Source organism: Condylostylus longicornis, unplaced genomic scaffold, assembly GCF_029603195.1.
Source record: "Condylostylus longicornis isolate FDR11 unplaced genomic scaffold, ASM2960319v2 ptg000145l, whole genome shotgun sequence".
Classification (NCBI taxonomy): Eukaryota; Metazoa; Arthropoda; class Insecta; order Diptera; family Dolichopodidae; genus Condylostylus; species Condylostylus longicornis.
In genome coordinates this window covers 2,326,107-2,346,051 of record NW_026578113.1, presented here as the reverse complement: position 1 = coordinate 2,346,051, position 19,945 = coordinate 2,326,107, and the positions used below count along the sequence as shown (strand labels likewise).

General features: G+C 23.2%; 1 protein-coding gene across 1 annotated transcript in view; it reads right to left on the bottom strand.

Annotated features, from left to right (window-relative positions):
- Nucleotides 1–19,945, bottom strand: part of LOC129615725 (electron transfer flavoprotein beta subunit lysine methyltransferase-like) — a 77,104-nt gene that overhangs the window by 4,530 nt on the left and 52,629 nt on the right. Inside the window, exon 3 of the mRNA XM_055531092.1 lies at nt 898–1,005. Coding sequence (XP_055387067.1) covers nt 898–998 — 101 coding nt within the window. The 5' untranslated portion in view covers nt 999–1,005. The remainder of the gene's footprint in view (nt 1–897; nt 1,006–19,945) is intronic.

Sequence of the window (19,945 nt, the reverse complement as noted above, 5' to 3'; positions counted from 1 at the left end):
CTTATTGATTTTTTTTTATGAAATATTTGCTTCTCTTTTAATAAATATTTTATTAAAAATCGATTTTTATTTATTTTTAATAAATATTTTGAAGATTTTTTTTATTTAAATTTGCCATTTTACAATAATATTTTACATAGGGTCTGTGTTAATAGGTCCCTCAATAATTTTTTGAAAATTTTATAGGCCGATCATCGCTTTCTACATTAGTAAAATGTAGAGAAAGTATTATTCTCAGAATTATGTTAAAAATTGGATCATTCGAAATTTGTTAAAATATGTGAAATATTCGTGAGGAAGTTTGCGTATATTAACAATATTTATTTATCAATACATACAATGTATAAATTTTTCAAGATATTTTTATTTTAGATCGATATATGTACATAGTAAAATTATTATACAAAATTCATTTCTATCTCTTGATGCCATTTAACTAAAGGAATATCCAGTTTTAATTCAGTTTTCGCGATTATAATAAAATGTTCGGAATGTTTTTAAATAAATTAATAGACCCAGTATAGTTTTATTTAGTAAAAATATTTTATATAATGAAATATGTTTCAAAATCAGGCAACTTTTTCACGGAAACAATTAAAATACTCAAAGGCAATTTATTTCAAATGAAAAAAATTAGTTCATGTCTCAGATACAATAAGGGGAAACTAGTCCATAGTATATGTCAAAATCGGTTAAAATCTATACTTCAGAAAATGTTAAAATGCGATGAATTAGACTATTCATTGTATCTTCTCTCCAATTGTTCCTGCTTCAAAATCAAATATACAAGAGCTTGAAATAATTTTTTAAAAAATAAAAATTTACGATCAAAAAGTTCAAATTTTAATGTCAATTTTTAAAAATTTCCTCTTTTTAAGAAGAAAATAATTGACTTACCTTATTGTTGATCGAAATGATGATGAACACCATAATTTCCCTGAAGATTTCATACAATATTTTGGAATATTGATAAAATTTTTGCTAAACATTTTTTCCATGAAAACACTGAAATAAGAAAATAAATTTTATTGTTCGTAAAAAAAAAAAAATATTTATTTATCTTATTAAGTATTCGATTGTCACTTAATTTTAGTGCGGCTATACAATATAAAGGATTTTATTTCTTATGTAAATAAAAATGATTTTATTTTGGTGAAAAATAATGTACAAATCTAATTTAATATAATTGTATTTTCTCAGTTTACCAAAAAAAATATTAATTATTGACATAGAATTATTGTTAATCTATTAGTTCTATTTAACTATTATATACACATCTAGTATGATGGATTTCCAAAAAAGGAAAAAAAGAATAATCTCTACTTATTTCTATTCTATATATTTTTGTCTAGAAGATGATTATGTTTTCGAAATTTTATCATTTGACGTATATTGAGATTTTTCATTAGAAAAAAAAATGATGTCATAAAATTTGTGTCATAACACAATTTTGCTCTTATAAGCTCTTGATTTTAAATGAGGTGAGAGGAAATTTAATTCGATTCACCGTTTTCTTTCTCAATATTGTATTAATCACAGTAAATATGTTCTATATTATAAAAATAGTTATATAGAAATAGCTGAAAAATTTGTGCTAGAGCGTTAAAGTAAAAATTTTGGTAATTAAGTGATTATAATGAAGAAATTGATTTCATTAAAATTCTATTGTCTTGAAAAAAAAAGAAAAAGCAAAACCACCAATTCCTTCCGTTTAAACTTTGAAAAGTTTTTGTACAAATAGCATAAGATTAAAAATTTTATTAATATTTTAATCTTATCTAAATCATTTTTAATGGATTCAAATGAGTTTTGTTTTTTGTAAGTGTTTTATAATGAGTAATAGTTTAATACAAATTAAGTCATTCATTTTAAAATATTGTGTATTAATGACTGCCACGCCACATCTCTAATATTATAATAATGAATTTTTTTTGAATTTAAAGAACAAAACTGTAGTAAGTAATTTGACAAGCATTAGGCTTTCAACAAATAATATCAAAATACTAAGGGTATTAAAAAATAAAATAAATCATTGTTTGCCGCCTTGCATCTCTTTTTAATAATTATTCTAATTTTGACATTCAAAAGATGCTTTTTTATTGTCAAATATTGAAAATCAATTTTTGTGTTTTAAATGTCAAAATTATTTGATATTTGTCTTTGACATCTTTGATTGAAACAAAGTGCAAAGCGCAAAAATTATTTATCAAAATTCCGTACAGTCTTTCATAGTACTGAAATAGCCTTATATGTCGTATTAAATACCAAATCCGTATTATATCCGAAAAATGCAAGTATAACATAATTTAATAAAGTAAAAAACGAGTTTCATTGTCAAGCAGTTTTTGTCACAATATATAGATAAGACACATACGAGTACATGTATAAATATTTTTAATAATTATGAATAATTTGCTCCATATTTAGAATTTAATACAAATTTTTTGTCTTATATTTAATATAAATGCATATTGAAAGAAAGTTTTACTACATATACAATATATTATACATACTTGAATAATAATTGAATATAATTTTTATCATTTGTGACACTACAATTATAATCTTTTCTTATCTAATCAGAAAAAGTATTATACGTGATAAATTTTACATATTTTGAATTTTTGCAATATCTCTAAAAAGAAAATAGATTTTTTCTTTTTGTTTTTTTTTATTAATATTCATTAATATTATTTTTAAAAATTTTAAATAGAAAATTAATTTAAAAAATGTAGGTATGCAAAATTTAATGAAAATCATGTGCAATATGAGTGCAAATTTAGAATGTGAAATGTTGAAAATATCAAATTTAATTTTTTTTTTTTGAATAATAAAATTGGACGTGACTTTCGATTCTATATTTAAAATTTAAGATATAAAAATTTTTTTTAACAGAACAGACAATTAAGTAAAAATTAGAGAATTTGCACAAAATTAAAACAAGTAAAATTTTCAAATTTAATAAAATTTGCAAATTAAACAAAAAGTTTATTAGAAAACATTCATATTATTTAAAATGTATTGAAGCAAAAATTTAGTTTCTTTCATTAAATTATTGGAGATTTCTTGTCACTGATATTTTAGTAAACTATATTCACTCTTCGACACCTTCCTATAAGGTACTATTTTATTCACAAAATATTTTCAATAAATAAGACCTTATCTAAGGTCCTGTTTCCTTACAACATATACTTGAAATTATTGAAAAGATAGGCCTCGTAGAAGTATTCTAAGGGAGGGGTGGGGGGGGTGTGGGAGACTGGGTACAATAAGTTGTATCAATCATGACTCGGAGTGCAATAGCATCCTATAATGTTACATAAGGAATCTAAACATATTCTTCATACAATGTTATTGGTATGCTTGCAAAATTTTTTCCTATTTCCATATAAAATATGAAAATGAGAATTTTGCATTCTTATTTTGATAATTCTAATATATTGTATGTGTATATGATATTATATTAATTTTAACTTCTGCATAGACAACAAAGTATTCCTAATACTCAAATATTATTCATTTAATTTTATTTAGTAAAGAATTTATTTGAAAATGATCTCTATTTCACTAATATTCTAATTAATTTTTATAATATTAAGTTCAATATTAATTCAATAACTCGTGTTGGAATTATGGGTGGAGGGGCTTTTTTTTTAATTTTATTTTACTTTTAATAGAAATTTTAAAATTTTTTGCTTATTAAAGACACTATATATGATTTCTCTTTCATATTCTTTAATTTAAATTAATTATATTTGCTTTCGATACGCGTATGTACCTTTTTCAAAAAATAATATAAACATGTTATTGATTAAAGTGAAAATTACGTATAAAATAAACAAAATTTTGTTTAGATTATTCAAAATTGTCATAATTTACGTAAGCAACAATCTTTATTAATATACAATCAATTTTCATTTTTAATAACAAAAAATTGATTTTTTAAATTAAAAAATAATAATAGTTAGAATTTAATTTTCCTCTTTATAAACATGAGAGAAGAAAGTTTTCTAAAATCAATAATAATATTTTGATCAAAATATTGTTATACAAACAAAAATTATTATTTCTGCGATTGTTATATACAAATTTTGATTCATCTTCATTAATTTAAAGTTAATATTTTGTTTTTCAAATATTTGAATTAAATATAAAACCTATAAATTATAATAAAATTATTGTTCGCTTGTTGGCTGCCACTCTGACATAACTCAAAATTTTGTAAATTTGAGAAAAACGAATTTTATAGTTTTCGGAATTAATATATTTTTCTTGTTATTGCATTATTTTATATTTTATCGTAAATAACAATATTCAAACTATAGAGAAATTAAGTTTCAGGCTCTTATTTTTTTTATAAATAATTCAGAAATCGTATTTTTTTTTAGTTATGTCATTATTGCAGCGAATGAGCGGTTTTATCAAACAATATAACAAAAAAATATTGCTTTCATATAGCGATAGGAATTTAATTTGGATCTCATGTTTTTTTTTTGTATAACCAACACGTTTTTTAATTTTTTTTTTTTAAATAATTTATTAAATAGCACGAGGTGTATGTAGGGGGGGAAACGGAGCTATTACTATTACTATATACTTACTATTAAAATTGCGGAAAATTAAGAAAAAATATTTTATATTTATAAATCAATTAATAGTTATGGTAATTAAATTAAATCAATATTTTTTTATTTTTTGCATTTTGCAAAATATTAATTAAGAAAAATTTGAAATGTTGTTTGTATTTTATAATATCGATTGTATATATGTATATGTGCTGTGTACTTGAAAAACGTCATGGCAAATATTCACAAAGAAAAAATAATTTAATTTTTATAAAAATGTAATTAAGTTGTTTATGTTAAAAAAAAAAAATACTCTCAAGTAGTCAAATATGTTGTATACACAGGGGACTACAGAATTTTGATCTACTACTCGTATATACACAAATAGACTCATATACGAGTACCATTGATAATATTTATTATTATACTGTGGTATACCGGTAGAGTAGATGTTTATCAACAATATTTTTTTATTTAATAGGTAGTTATATAGAAATTTTCCATCAGACAAATTTATTCAAATTTTTTGAAAAATTTTTTTTTTTTCAAAAATATTTCAATTAATTTAATTATTAAATTATTTAAATAATACATACATATATCGAGTATATTGTTTGCCTCTAATGTGATAATAGAAAAATCAATGGAAATATTTACATTTTAAGTGTGTATATAAAATTTTACAATATTTAAGCAATCACAAAAAATACTAAGTAAATTTGGTAATAGTAAGGTGAATAAATTTATTATGTGTAGGTGTATGTAGACAAATATTTAACTGATACCATACAGACGTTAAAGGAAAATAGGTAAATATTATTGATAAAATTTCCAAAAAAAAATTTATAATAACTTGTTTAATGTTTTTGATTTCTTTTTAATTTAATAAACAAAACAAATGCTAATAATTTTATTTACAAAGCATATTGTTACAAACTAAATTAATAATTGAATGTCAATTGAATTTTTGACCCTAAACTAAATATAACAAAAAAAAAAAACGTGTTATTAATAAAAATATTTTCAAAAACTTGTTGTTTTTAGTTAATATAACACTTAGTATGTAAAATTTTTTGATATTATTCATGGAAAGAAATATTAAGCTAAGGCCCTCAATAAGGAAATGTAAAATAATGAAATTAATTTATTGAGATGAAAATATTAAAGTAACTAACCTAAAATATACATATATAATTTTCCGGGAAAATCATCCATTTAAGAATTGTGTGAATAACTTTAGAGATTTCCTGTTTACATTACAAAAAAATTCATATGAAATATCAATTTTGATTACAATTTTACACTGTTATACAATTTTAGTTTTATTAAATTAAACAAATTCACGGTAAATCTTCATTTAGTATTCACAATCTTTACTATAATCAAGTATAACAGTTTTTTAATTTCAAGTATAACAGTTTCTTAATCAACTATAACAGAAAATTCAATTTTGATTACAATTTTACACTGTTATACAATTTTAGTTTTATTAAATAAAACAAATTCACGGTAAATCTTCATTTAGTATTCACAATCTTTACTATAATTAAGTATAACAGTTTTTATCTTGGCGACTAATATAGTTGACAACGTTTCTGATGATGTATTTTATTTTTCTTTTACCCAATCTAATGTCACGTTCGTTTTTATCATCTCTATAGTATATAAGATACTAAATAATTATTACGTAATTTCGCATTATTCTATCAATCAAATCAGTAAAATGTATATGAAGATATTTATTTAAGAAACAAATAAAAATATAAATTCATTTCACATAATATGATGTACATATATGTATGTATGTGTTATCATGTATATTGCATGAATTTTGTTAAAGAACTATAACTACATAAATTATTGATTTTTATTGAAAATTCATTATTGATTTCTGGTTATTTTCAATTAGTATATGCTACCATTTCATACTAACTATGTAACTATGTGAAATGTAAAATATTCAATAATATGAAATTATAGGTATGTGTAAATGTAAACGTAAATGCAAACGTAAATGTATATATGCAGAAATGTATATCCATCTATTCTAAGAATCTAATTATTTTATTGACGAGCCTCTTTTCTTCTTCTGACGTAATTACATATTTTATATTGTTCTTTTTTCTTACAATAATTTGTTAATTTTATATAGTATTTTTGTTTACATTATTTTATTTACAAAAAAAAAAAACAAAACTGAATTGTTTGGCTTTATGACAAAAATTTTTTTACACTAAAAACTAAAATCAAAATACATTTTGTTATATGAGCATTTAGCACAAGTTTTCTTAATATTACACATTCTTTCTGGTATATGTATTTATAAACAATTGGAGAGGTAAGTGGACTTAACTTATATTTGCATTGTGACACATTTTTTCATTAACAAATTTTAAAACTATTAATTTTTTTGTTACTTATCTCCTATGTGCCCTGTCAATATCGTCTTCTATTAAGTTTCTAGCTATAAGAGTAATCACAGTTGAAAAAATATGAAATTTAATGATGTTCTATCCGAAAACCTCGATTTTTGTCAAAATGTTAGTTAACCCCTTTGTCTAGTTACCTCTTCAATTTTCAATTATCGTATATGATATAAAGAAAGTTTCAAAGAAATCATACCTATGTTCAATAATTTTAGAAAAGTTCATTTGAAATCAATTAATAAAGCATTTAAAACAGGAATCAGGTAGTTATAGTTACCATAGAAATAATATGTTGCATTGTGAACTCATTATATAGACTCATTTTACTAGTTAATATAATATTTCGTATATGTGTATGTATATGTACCCGAATATTTAAAAGTTTTGAAGAAATTACTTTAAAATCGAATGAAGTTTTACCAGTTTTTACGGTGAGAAATATTTTCAAATTAGAATCATTTGTAACACCAAATGAACATTTCAATTTTTATCAGTGTGCCGTGTAAAAATCTTTAAAATGTCAATTATAAACTTGTAAGCTTCAGTAACCCTAAAATTATCTTTTTGGCTTGAATTCCTAAACATGCAAGCTTTTAAAATAAAATGACTGAAATTTTATTTGGATTGCTTTTATAATATTCTTGTAATAGTCGGTGGTTTCGATTATAATATTATTTCTCTTTAGTTTTACACTCTATATAGGTAATATAGTATAAACAACATAATACAAAAATGATACTTTAGCCCTCCGTTTATGATAATTGATTATGATAGAAAATCAATTAAATAAAGTTGGGTCAAACCAATGGTTTGTATTGTAGCACTTTTCCCTTCAACAAGTGAAAATTCTGCTTTTAAATACAGTCTATGTATAGCTATCACGCTATTAAAATTATTTTCATTCATATACAAAACTATTTCTAGGATTGCATACATTTAGGATGACGCATATATGCAGTCTTTGAAATAAAGCAAAAATTAATATAAAAAGGGGTTAACATAATGATCGATTTTAAGGGTTAAATGTGTGAGTTAAGAAAAATATTTATATTTTTTAATTTCATGGAATTTACCGTTAGCTTTTTGCGTTTATAAAAATTTGGAAAAGCTTGCGGTTTCGGAAATATAAGGTGTCAAAAATTCAAATTTTACGAATTTCAAGAGGTGATAACTTGAGAGGGGGTGGAGATGGAAAAAAATTTTCTTCTAACAAAATGAACTATTTATTAATATCTAAAAGCTCGTAAAATTTCAAGCTTCTACAGTCTGGAGTCTAGAAGAAAAACGAGATCAAAAATTTGGGAAAAAAGGACTTTAAATAACGGTAAATTTGAGCGGCCATTTTGTTTTTCTTAAGTTGAACTATAGTATACCGCGCAAGAGGAAGCAAGCCACTGCATTTCTGCGTTTGCAAAATTTCAAAAATGCTTATGGTTTCATTGCAACAAATATTTAAAAAAGACCAATTTTAGGGTTTTGGAGGGGTACAACTTCTAGAGGGGGGGAGATAGGTAAAAATTTTGTTCTACGAAAATAAGTTTCTAGTGAAGATCTATGTACGTATTAAATTTCACCTTTCTATCTTCAAAGGTGTAGAAGTTTTGTAAACAGACACACGGACAGACGGACGGACGGACGGACGGACGGACGGACGGACGGACGGACGGACGGACGGACAGAGTGAAACTAATAAGCACTTTTTTCAAAAAATTTTTTGGAAAAGTGCTAAAAAACTATACTGGAAACTTTTTATTTTTTACATGTTAATTAGTTTGTTTTCATTTTATGAATTGATTTTTTAATTGTTTTTCAATAGTAATAAAAATATTTCAAAAATTGCACGTAATGCACAGACACAAATGTACATATATAAGCATACATACACAATATTCATATGAATGAATATTTTTAGCGGAATTTTTTTTTATTTAGAAAGGTAATTTTCATTTTTTAATATTTATAATTAAATTAGAAGAATAAAATGAATAAGGAAATAAAAGAAAAAAAGAATTTAAATAAAATATAATTGCAATTCATTGACTAAATATACCGATATGCGTACAATGCACAAAGAGAATTTTGAAAAAATTCCAGGTATTTCTATAATTTTTTAGAAATTTTTGGAAAATTTGAATCAATTATGAATCAAGTATGTTAATTAATATTTATAAGGGCTAAATAGAAATTTTCGCAAAACTTTTGGAACGTCATGGTAAATTCTTGATTCAGCACTGGTATTTTTGAAAATGCTGTTTGCTTTTGTTCTTTTCATTAACACCTTTACCAGCTACAAAAAGAAACTACTGTAAAACCTTCAAGTACTTGTATTCCGCGTAGTAACTGAATTACAACTGTTTTTACGTAACAAATCAGCTTCAAATGAAGTATATTAGAATAGAACTACATAGGTTCTCACTATCATAATTCGATTTTCGTATTTCCAGAAATGGAAATTTACCTTACCATTTGTCCGCATACGAAAATCGGTTCACGAAAATCGAAGTACATAATAAAACCCCTAAATTATCAAAAAATACCCTCTAGGCCTATACGTTATATATCTGCTTGATTACCGCTATCTGATATAAAAAGAGCATTGAGCAGTTTACATTTCTTTCCTAATTTTTTAGATAACTTTAAATTATACAATAAATTTAATGTTAAATAAATATAATTTTAATTTTTTTAGGGTTGATTCTGTGATTCTGTTCCAAGAAAGCGAAACTGATATTTTTGAGACTTTGTAAATGACACTTTTATTTTCTTATATATTTAAAGCCTTCGAGATTCTTATATTACTTACACATCAAAATTTTAAATGTAAGTCTCCAGTTCAATTATGTGAGCAATTGCATAAAATACTGTTTAAGAAACCTGAAAATTTTCGCATTTTATTATTTTACATTCTTCTCCAGACATTTAATTAATTAATACAAAAAAACACAGGTTGTACTGATGTAAATATTGTATAATTTGAATTTTATCTATTACAAAATTTTCAATTTAAAGATAAAAAAATTATCATTTACTACAATATTTTACTTACACACTTATATTTTAAACACTTAAAAAAATAATATTATATTTGCATTATTTAATAAAATTATAGAGAATTTCTAAAACGATTTCTTTATATTATTTGCAAAACACATAACACAAACAAGCCAACAAACACAAAACGAGACTATCAATGCGTTGGCGACATTATAAACGCTAGAAATTTTAAATATCATATATCTAGAAGTTGTATAGGAATTGTACGGGTGTGACCAAATTTTCTTTTCTTTTTCGAATTAAGTTTATTGAACCAATTTTTTTTTTTATAACAGTTAATATTATTTTCATATATACGTATGTACTTATGTACATTATAGTATTCTTATCGAAATCTTATCAATAAATTCTATGAATTAAAATAAAAAAAAAAATTATTGAGGAGGAAGAAAAAAACTGCTTTAAACCTGATTTTTATTGAATATTTCACCTGATTTGTTTGTGGCAGCCAACGAAACCTAGTAACAAATTAATAATTTGAATGAATAATGAATGAATGAAGAGTTTTGAAAAATATTTTTTTTCTTCAAATTTTTATTTTTTTATAACCATGAGAAATATTTAGATTTAATATAAAAATATTTTAATAAAATCTATTTAAAAATCAAAACAAATTATTGTTGCTTCCCAGTTATTAAATTAGGAAATATTTTAAATTGCATACAAATTTTTTAAATTGATCTTTTAAGCATGTTGAGTACCATGTGATTAAATAGGATTTATTTTGATTGAAATCAATTGAATATAAAAAAGAAATAATCGAATTTTAAATTTAATTAGTATAGATTTTAAATTGATTTTTTTTTTCCCTTGAAAACAAACTACACCAGAATAATGTTTAGGTTAATAGTTCCTGATAAAAATCTAGAAATCAATTTGTATAATATTAATTTTTTAAATATAGAAATTTCTTAAATCATTGTATTCATACTTATGTGTATAGAACAAATACCGATAGATTCAAATAGGTAGGTCATATAGGTACGATTTTATATTGTATATGAAATTGTTATATAGAAATAAGTTTCTCAATATGCAATTTATTAATTACATAATAAGCTTTTAAAGATCTAATGAACTTGTTTATTTATATTAAAAATTAGTTGCATAGAATTGGAACATTTAAGAATTTTACATAATGTATATATGTATTAACATTTTAAATCAATAAATTGTATATATAGAAGGAAAATTTTTTAATATTTTTAAATTAAATATGCAATATATTTTGTAGTATTTTGTAAATTAAAAATCAATTTAAATATTATGTTATGCAAGTAAGTATATCGAATAAATAAAATAAACGATATTAAATATTTATATTGAAAGATTAAAATGTTAATGAATTTGCATCTAACCATATAATTATATAAAATAAAAATATAGAAGATTCTCATAAATATTAAAAACACAATAAATAGCGATGATATATGTATGTATATAGCCAAGATTGCGCTACAATGATATTATCCTAACCTGTAATTGTAGCAACAATATTGTGTATTGATAAACGATTTAGCAATTAAAACATGTAAACTTAATTGTGTAAAAATACAATATATTGTTGTAATTTTGAAATCGCAAACTTTTATAACTATCGTTAATGTATAACATCACGTTATTGTTTTGCTGAATATTATGTTAATGCGAACCTATTAAAAATCTTAAAATATTAAATAATTTTGCATTGATATTATATTTAATATTAATTTCGAAAAGACGTGCCAAATTAGATCACATATAACTTAAATAAAATTTCTCTTACAGTTTTATATTGTAGGCAATTTGTAGTTTCTTATGTGACAATACAAGGGTAAAATTACAATATTGAAAATTTAATTCAATAAATCAAGCATATATTTATATGTCAAGGTATAGATGAAAAGCATAACAAATGCAATTATGCAATTAAAAGTACACTTCATTTTTGATAATAACGAGAACCATATTGATAGAAGTAAACTTACACTTCAAAATATAATATTTAGAAACTTGATCTTGAAAATATCTTGAAGTGAAATTATACCCTTTAATATAGCTCGAAAATTACCGTTACCGAGACCTTTCCGGTGAGCTCTCTCCTAGCTCTCTAGATCATCTGAGAGCTTAGTTATTAGAGTTTAAAAATTTTGGCGACAAGAAAAAGAACACAAAATCAACTAGATTCAAGTGAAGTTTATATAGTTGCTTATAAAGGTATTTAAAAAGCAGGTTTCTTGTGTGAGATTTATATATATTATATTATGGAACGTTTAAAGAATTGAACTTAATTATAATATAGGGTAAAAAATGGAGAAATTTTTAATGTCATGTTGAATTTTGTAGAATGATATTGAAATCATGCTTGTTACTAAGTAAAATTTTACAGAACTTTCAATATTAAGTGAAATTTTTAATTATTCTTATAAGAACAATCAATTTTATTTAAGTATGTACCTATAAGTATATATTTTAATTGTCTAATAATATATTTAATTTCAAATCAAAAACACTTAATGAGGAAAAGTAGGTGATAATTATTTAAATTTCAATATTGTTAATTAATTATAAAAATTTTAAATATAGCAACGAAATAGCAATTAGAGAAAATTTGCTTGTTCGTATATACTCTTGTGTCTATTTTAAACAAAGTCAAATGAGTGTTTGTTTTACTATTGAAATCAATTTTTAATATTCTATAATTAATAATTGAAAAAAGAGAATATTTACTTTAATTAAAAAACCTTTTCATTTGAATTTAAAAAAAAATTTTAAACCGCTTTTGTCTTCAATTCAGCAGCATTATCAAAAACAAAAAAACATAATTTCCTATTAATTGTTATATCTTTTCATTCCTGATAGGATAGGTAACCCTAAAATATGAATTCAATTGAATTATCTGTAAAGTAGACATTTTTAAATTTAGATTTCAAGTGCATAAAACAGTGATCCATTTGCAAGCTTTCTAAGAAATATAACGCGTTTAATCTATACTTTTACATTAAATATTTCAGTATAGAGTTCAATAATTATGTACGTATGTATATAGCAGAATAATAATTAACATTATTATAGATTATAATATATAAGCAATAGAGCGATTAATTACATTCATAAGACTGTATATATAATAAATATTTGAAGTGTCTTTCTTATAAATTTCACCTTATACAATAAAACATAATACAATAACAAATAACATGACACTTTTTATAATAATTATTAAAGTAAATCATAAAAATTTTCTAATTATTAAGATCATAGTTCATTTTTCTGTTATCAATAATTATTTGAATTATATATATAATAAATTGAACTTTAACAAGTGACTGTTTTATAGCGTGAGAAATAATAAGTTTAAGTAATACTAAATGTAAACGGATTTTAAATCTAAGCTCAAAAACAGAACAAGTATGTGTTTATAAGAGCATTCAGTTATGTTCTGCAAAATCTACTCAATGTGACAAACAACAAGAATTTAATCATGAACTTACACCGAAACAACTTCTACTTAGCCTCTTGTCACAAAATTATATATTTGGTTCAATATTTCTGCTGTTTTTTGGCTCTTTACTTTGTTTACAATAATTTTGAGCTACGCTTTCAATTTACTAACATTTTGACAAATACAGATTAATCAAGAATGCATTAGGATGTCCATTAATTCCGAATATATTTTTTGGCAGCCCAAAATTATAATATTTTCGGCAAATTATAATAATAACGGGCATCGATTGAAGCTTTAAAAAGTGATATTTAGCGTATTATTATTAAAAACCTTAAAAGTCGACTATTATATTTTCAAATGCATACGTATATAGACTTTGAATACGTGATTGTATTTCATTAGAATTTTTGTCATTATTGAATAGAAACCTCATATTTGCATTATGTAAGCTGTTAATTTTATGTTTAAACATGTCAAGTGGTCACAGCCTATAAAAACAAAATAATTCTTAGATACCCTGTCAAACAGTTTTATAGATATAGTTATTGTAACAGTCTGCCACTAATCCTCATCTATTCGTCATCTTTTACAGTTTAAAAGTAGTTGAAATTTAAATTATTATACGAGGGCTGTCCCAGTATAACAATGGACCAGTAGGGGAGAACCGACTCCGAAGAAGGCAAAAACAGCTTTATCGGCTGGGAAAATTATGGCGCCCGTTTTTTGGGATGCGCGTGGGATAATTTTTATTGATTATTTTCAGAAGGGAAAAACAATCAACGGCGAGTATTATGCAAACTTATTGCAGCGTTTGAGTGAAGAAATCAAAGTAAAACGTTCACATTTGTCGAAGAAAAAAATGTTGTTTCATCAAGATAATGCACCAGTTCACACATCTGCAATCGCCATGGCAAAAATTAATGAATTGAACTTTGAGCTACTTCCTCACGGACCCTATTCACCAGATTTAGCCCCCTCAGATTACATTTTATTTCCAAACTTGAAAAAATGGCTTGCTGGAAGAAGATTTTTTACAAATGAAGGGGTAGAGTCCGGCGTTGATGGCTATTTTGCAGAGTTTCCCAGTTCTTACTATAAAAATGATATCGAAGCAATTCAACCTAAAAGGGGACTAAGAAATAAAAATAAATTTTGTCAAAATTTTTGTGTTTTCTTTGTTAGGCTACTTAATTCTGGGACAGCCCTCGTAAACATATTTTAGTTAAAATGAAAATCTCATAATTTTTATTTAAATATTATACATTTTTCAAGTATCGAAATTCTTATCTATCTTCAAGATAATTTCACAGTCTAGTTAAGACTTTTTTCTTTGAAATAATTTAAATAAAATTTGAAAGCTTTAAAATAATATGCCATACAAGTAGGCACTTCTAATTAAAATTAAGAAATTTTTAATAAAAATTAAAATATTATGAAAGTAAAAGAAAATTATGAATTAAAATTAAATTCGTATATAGCGAACGGAAGCTCAGAAACAAATTTTTTTACCAAAATTTTAAGAGTTTATTTATCTTTAAAAAAAAATAATCATTTTGAACTAGTTTGAACAGGTTATACGCACCTTATCGATCATTTTATACATATGTCTGTTGGGGAGCGTAGAACAATTTTTTTTATTTTATTACTACTATTATAGTGATAAGATTTTATTAATGGTTTTTTTTCGTTTGTGATAAGCTGGAAGTTAATATCGTCACTAATATTTGAAAAAAATAATAATTGAATTAATGATTTTTTATGTATGCATACTAATTGTACCCTTTCAATTTTTTTTTTTGCATCAAATATTGATTTTAACCCATATACAATATAAAATTGTTAATTTAAAAAATTATTCAAAATATGATAAGAAATTTTCTATCACATTTTATGAGCACGTTAACGGAAACTGATATTTAATTTATCTTACTGACCTCGAAATAATTTTTCCACTAGATATTGGTAAATGGTAATTTTAACCAGTAATTAATTGATTTATAGATTGTGTTAGATTACTCATCATGATGAAAATTGTAATAAAATTGTATTGTTCTACACAGTTCAGCAAGTAATAGAGTCAATTGTATATACAAACATTAACATTGTGTAAATATTAGTTATCGTATTTCTGTTATTTTAGAGCCATGGATTTCAATTCTGATTGATATTTGTAATGTGAGTGGTTCAGTTGTACAGTATCATTGTATGTACATGCTGGAAAGTTCAAGTATTTTTTTTGATATTCGCATAATAATTTGCAGATATCTGCCAAAATGTGGAGATCTCATGTCTCAGATATATGACTTAATTACTAATTTTTCTATAATTTACATTAAAATTTAAATAAGTTCACAATTAAGTTAAAATTTTTATAAAACTTTTTTACAGGAATTGTTACATTTTGTGATCAGAAGATCAGAAGATGCTAAGTTTAAAATTGTACATGGAAATTTTAAAACATAAAAGTAGTATATTCCAAAATTTGCATGCATAACTATGTAGTGATACACTAAGTTTTCTCAAATATCAATTTAAGATTGCTTCGGAAATTCCCTGAATAATAATTTCACTAAATTCAAATTTAAATCTTTAATCACAACATCTAAATAAAAAAACAACTACTTGCCTCTTAATTTAAAAAAAAAAATACCAGGAAATAATTTTTTTTTTAACTTCCAAAGTTACTATCAATTTTTTATTCACGATTCAATCAAATTAAGTAAGTAATCACAACATTTGTTTTAAATAAAAAATTAAGTAGTCAATAATAATTATTTAGCAAAAAAAAAAGAAAAAACAAAAATAATAAAATTTATTCAAAGTAATCTAGATTTTAAAATGTACACAATTTTTTTTTGCAATTTTCTTATTTTCTTTATAATTTCTGAATATTAAAATAACTTACTTTATTAATAGTAAATTTAAAAATTTTCAATATTTTTTTTGATTTGTTGTCAACAAAAAAAAAAAAAATTTTTAAGTATCGTTTACATTTTAAATAAAAAAGTTGTACAACAATTTTATTAAATGACATTCAGATGATAACAAAATAAAATTGTAAATTCAAGCACTGATTTGAAGTTAAACGACCAGTACTGCATGTAAAAGTGTTTATGTCAAATTACTGTCTTCAGTTAATACCATCTATTGGAAGAAATGGAAATGATTTTTGAAAAGAAAATATTAGTGAGCACTTCAAATATCAATATTATGTAAATGTATACAATTTTACATATGATAGTAATCTAATGAGTCACATGCTTTCAGGCATTTAGGTAATTAAAGTTATAATTTAATAGAGATTTCATATATAATTCATATAATAAAATTGGATTCACATAATTCAAGTTCGTTAAAATCGACTTTTAAAAAAAAATTAATTTATTAAACAGAAATTGCCACTTATGTTAAAATTTTATTGAACATTCGAAATTCGAGTTTACATCAAATGTTCGAATTCAAATAAAATGACATATTTAAATAAATACATTATGTAAACAGCACCTTATTTCTATTAGCACAGATGCTATTACATATTATACTAAATTCTAAGTTCTTATTGAATTTTTCCGACAGAAAAGAGAATTGCATATGAATATAGAAAATTGCATTTAACACCTGGAATTTGCATTTTTATTTTTTTATTTTTTTTTTGATTTTTGTTTTTTTTTTTTTATTGAAAGGTGAGATATTTTATTTATGATACGAGAAAACCTTCATTCATATTGTATACAGTAATAAAATTAAAATAGAAATAAAAAAGTTCGAGGTTAATAGCACTATTAAAATTTATACATATTTATAATTTATTATTGGTTTGCATTCATACATACATATACATATACATATGTATAGATATGTACACATAATTATTGTGCATATTTAACAATATTTGCTTTTATAATAATATTGAAAATAATAAATAATCTGAGATGAGCTTCATACTTACATGATTTTATAGAACTTAGAAATAATTAAAATAGGATTCTGTTTCTGTATATGTAAGTACAATGGAAAAAAAAAAACACAATTTTAAAATTAAAATTCATAGATTACAATCTTATTTGAATTTATACCGGTTCTATTTAAAATATTTAGTAATTTTTTATAGTAAAATTAACTTGAATCTTGTATAAATTTATCTCCGATTTAGATTTCTAAAAATTGTATTAATTTCCTACATAGAATGTATGTATTCATATAGGTATGAATATATATTATGATATAGGTATGTATTTATAGGCATACTTATACCTATTTTGGCTTATTGTTCTAGAATGCAATAACTAAGTGCAATAACTATCAAATCAAAATTTATAAATTCAATAATTATTGTATAGTTATACACAGCGCAGGAATGTGTTTATTTGTTTCAAAATTGTTATACTCTTAAGAAATCAATTGACGATCATTGTACTTTTCTAATAATGCATAATTTGGTACTATTGTATTTAAAGGGAGATTTGTAGTTAAATTTTATACAATCATACAAAGTAATGCCGTTTTACGCATATACCACAAAAGTAGTACGACAATTACTTGCATATGCACATACATACATATATAACGAAAACTAACATAATATACAACCAAAAAATCACATTAAATACATTAACAAAATTCAATATAAAAATGATACATACATAGTTCCTGAATTTCTTATAGATCTTTAAATTTTTACTAGTTAGTAAGTTAACCATTAAGGATACTGAACTAGTCCGTAAAATACAATTCAATATTCTCTTTATATTCACAATAATTTAAGAGTTATAATTAAAGTGTCACGTGATAGCAATTTCATATGAAAGCGATTATATGTATAAGCATATTGGAAAAATAATCTGTTGATTGCATTTTCGATTATGTTAGTGATTATACAGGGCATTCCAATTTTTTTTTTTGTTGTTTATACTTAAATATTATATTGGTACTTAATAATATTACGTATTACAATATAAATACATATATATAATTAAAAAATACATTTCTGAATTTTTTTTATGGCAAAAATTTTTTTAAATACGTTCGAGAATCAAAATTTTTCAGTACAGGTTCAGATTTTTTTTCGGAATTGTTACAAAACACCGGCAACACTGATCATATGTCACATGTTCACTACTCCTATTTTTCAAATATTCAACAACAATTTTCGAAAATTTTTAGAAAAAATTTCCAAAATCTTAAATTTTTTTTTATTTTCTAACTTATGTTCTAAAATATTAAATGTAAAACTATCATATTTTTTATTTAATAAACGACGTACATGTAAATATTGCAAGAAAAACAAGAGTATACTAAAAAAATTTAATAGTTTCCAAAATTTCATTACAGGTAATTTACCTTAATTAAATACGAGTACAAAGAATTAATTATTTATTTTAAAGTAATTTTTTTTTTATTTTTTACCTAAAATTTCAAAAAAAAAAAAATAAATTTTAAAAATATCACGTTTTACATAACGTGTTCATTGTTACCATTTTGTAAATATTGTAACAAAATAAACAAAAGAAAAAATCTAAACTTTTAAAATAGGGCACACTTTAAATAATTTTGTACGTTGTTAAACACACATACCTTGATCAGTGCACGCGTATATGCACAAGATAGATAGATATAGTAGGGTGGGTATATGTGTGTATTCACAAACTTATAATATTTTGATTTTGACAATAATTTTTTGTTTTGACTGTTATGCTAAGTTTGTATTTATGCATTATATGCGCGTCTCAATACTTATAATACGTAAAAGAGCACGTATCTAAAAATTTTGAAAAAAAAAAATTCATTTCTTTCTTTTGAATTTTCACCTGATTTTGTGTACAATACAATATTAAATTGCGTCTTATCAAAAATACCTAATTTAGCTAGATTTTGATTTTTATTTTATTATGGTTGTTATCTTTGTACATATTTAAAATCTGGTTTCTGTTTTATTGATACTTTTCTATAAAAACATGTTCTTATGCAGTAACCGCCAAAGAAATTGAAAATGTTTTTTTTTTTTGAATAATATTAGGTAGTATTTAGTAATTCTGCAAGGGTAGCATTCTAATTAATTTCATAGTTCTACACGATATCCATAATAAAAAAGCTGTTAATATCAACCAGAAAAGACCTAAGAACCTAGAGTAACAGAATTCACTAAATTTGTTCCTGTGAAATTCGAGTTGCTATATACAATTCAAATTGCTATACAATTAAAGTTTCATATATGGTTAAATTATTTTTGAAATTAAATGGAAGCCGCCTTCGTTAGAAATTATAAAACATAAAAAAAATTTAACGGAACAGTAATATATATTGGGAAATTTCTTTTACTCAAGTAAAATCTGGAAACTTAAGCCTATATTGTACCAAATTGTAACTGTATTATTAAGTTGTTTTTGAATTTGTGCAACACCGGTTCGAATAGTTTATATTGAAGTAATTTTTCTGGTGCAAGTTTATAAAACTTTCAATTCAATTAATTTTTA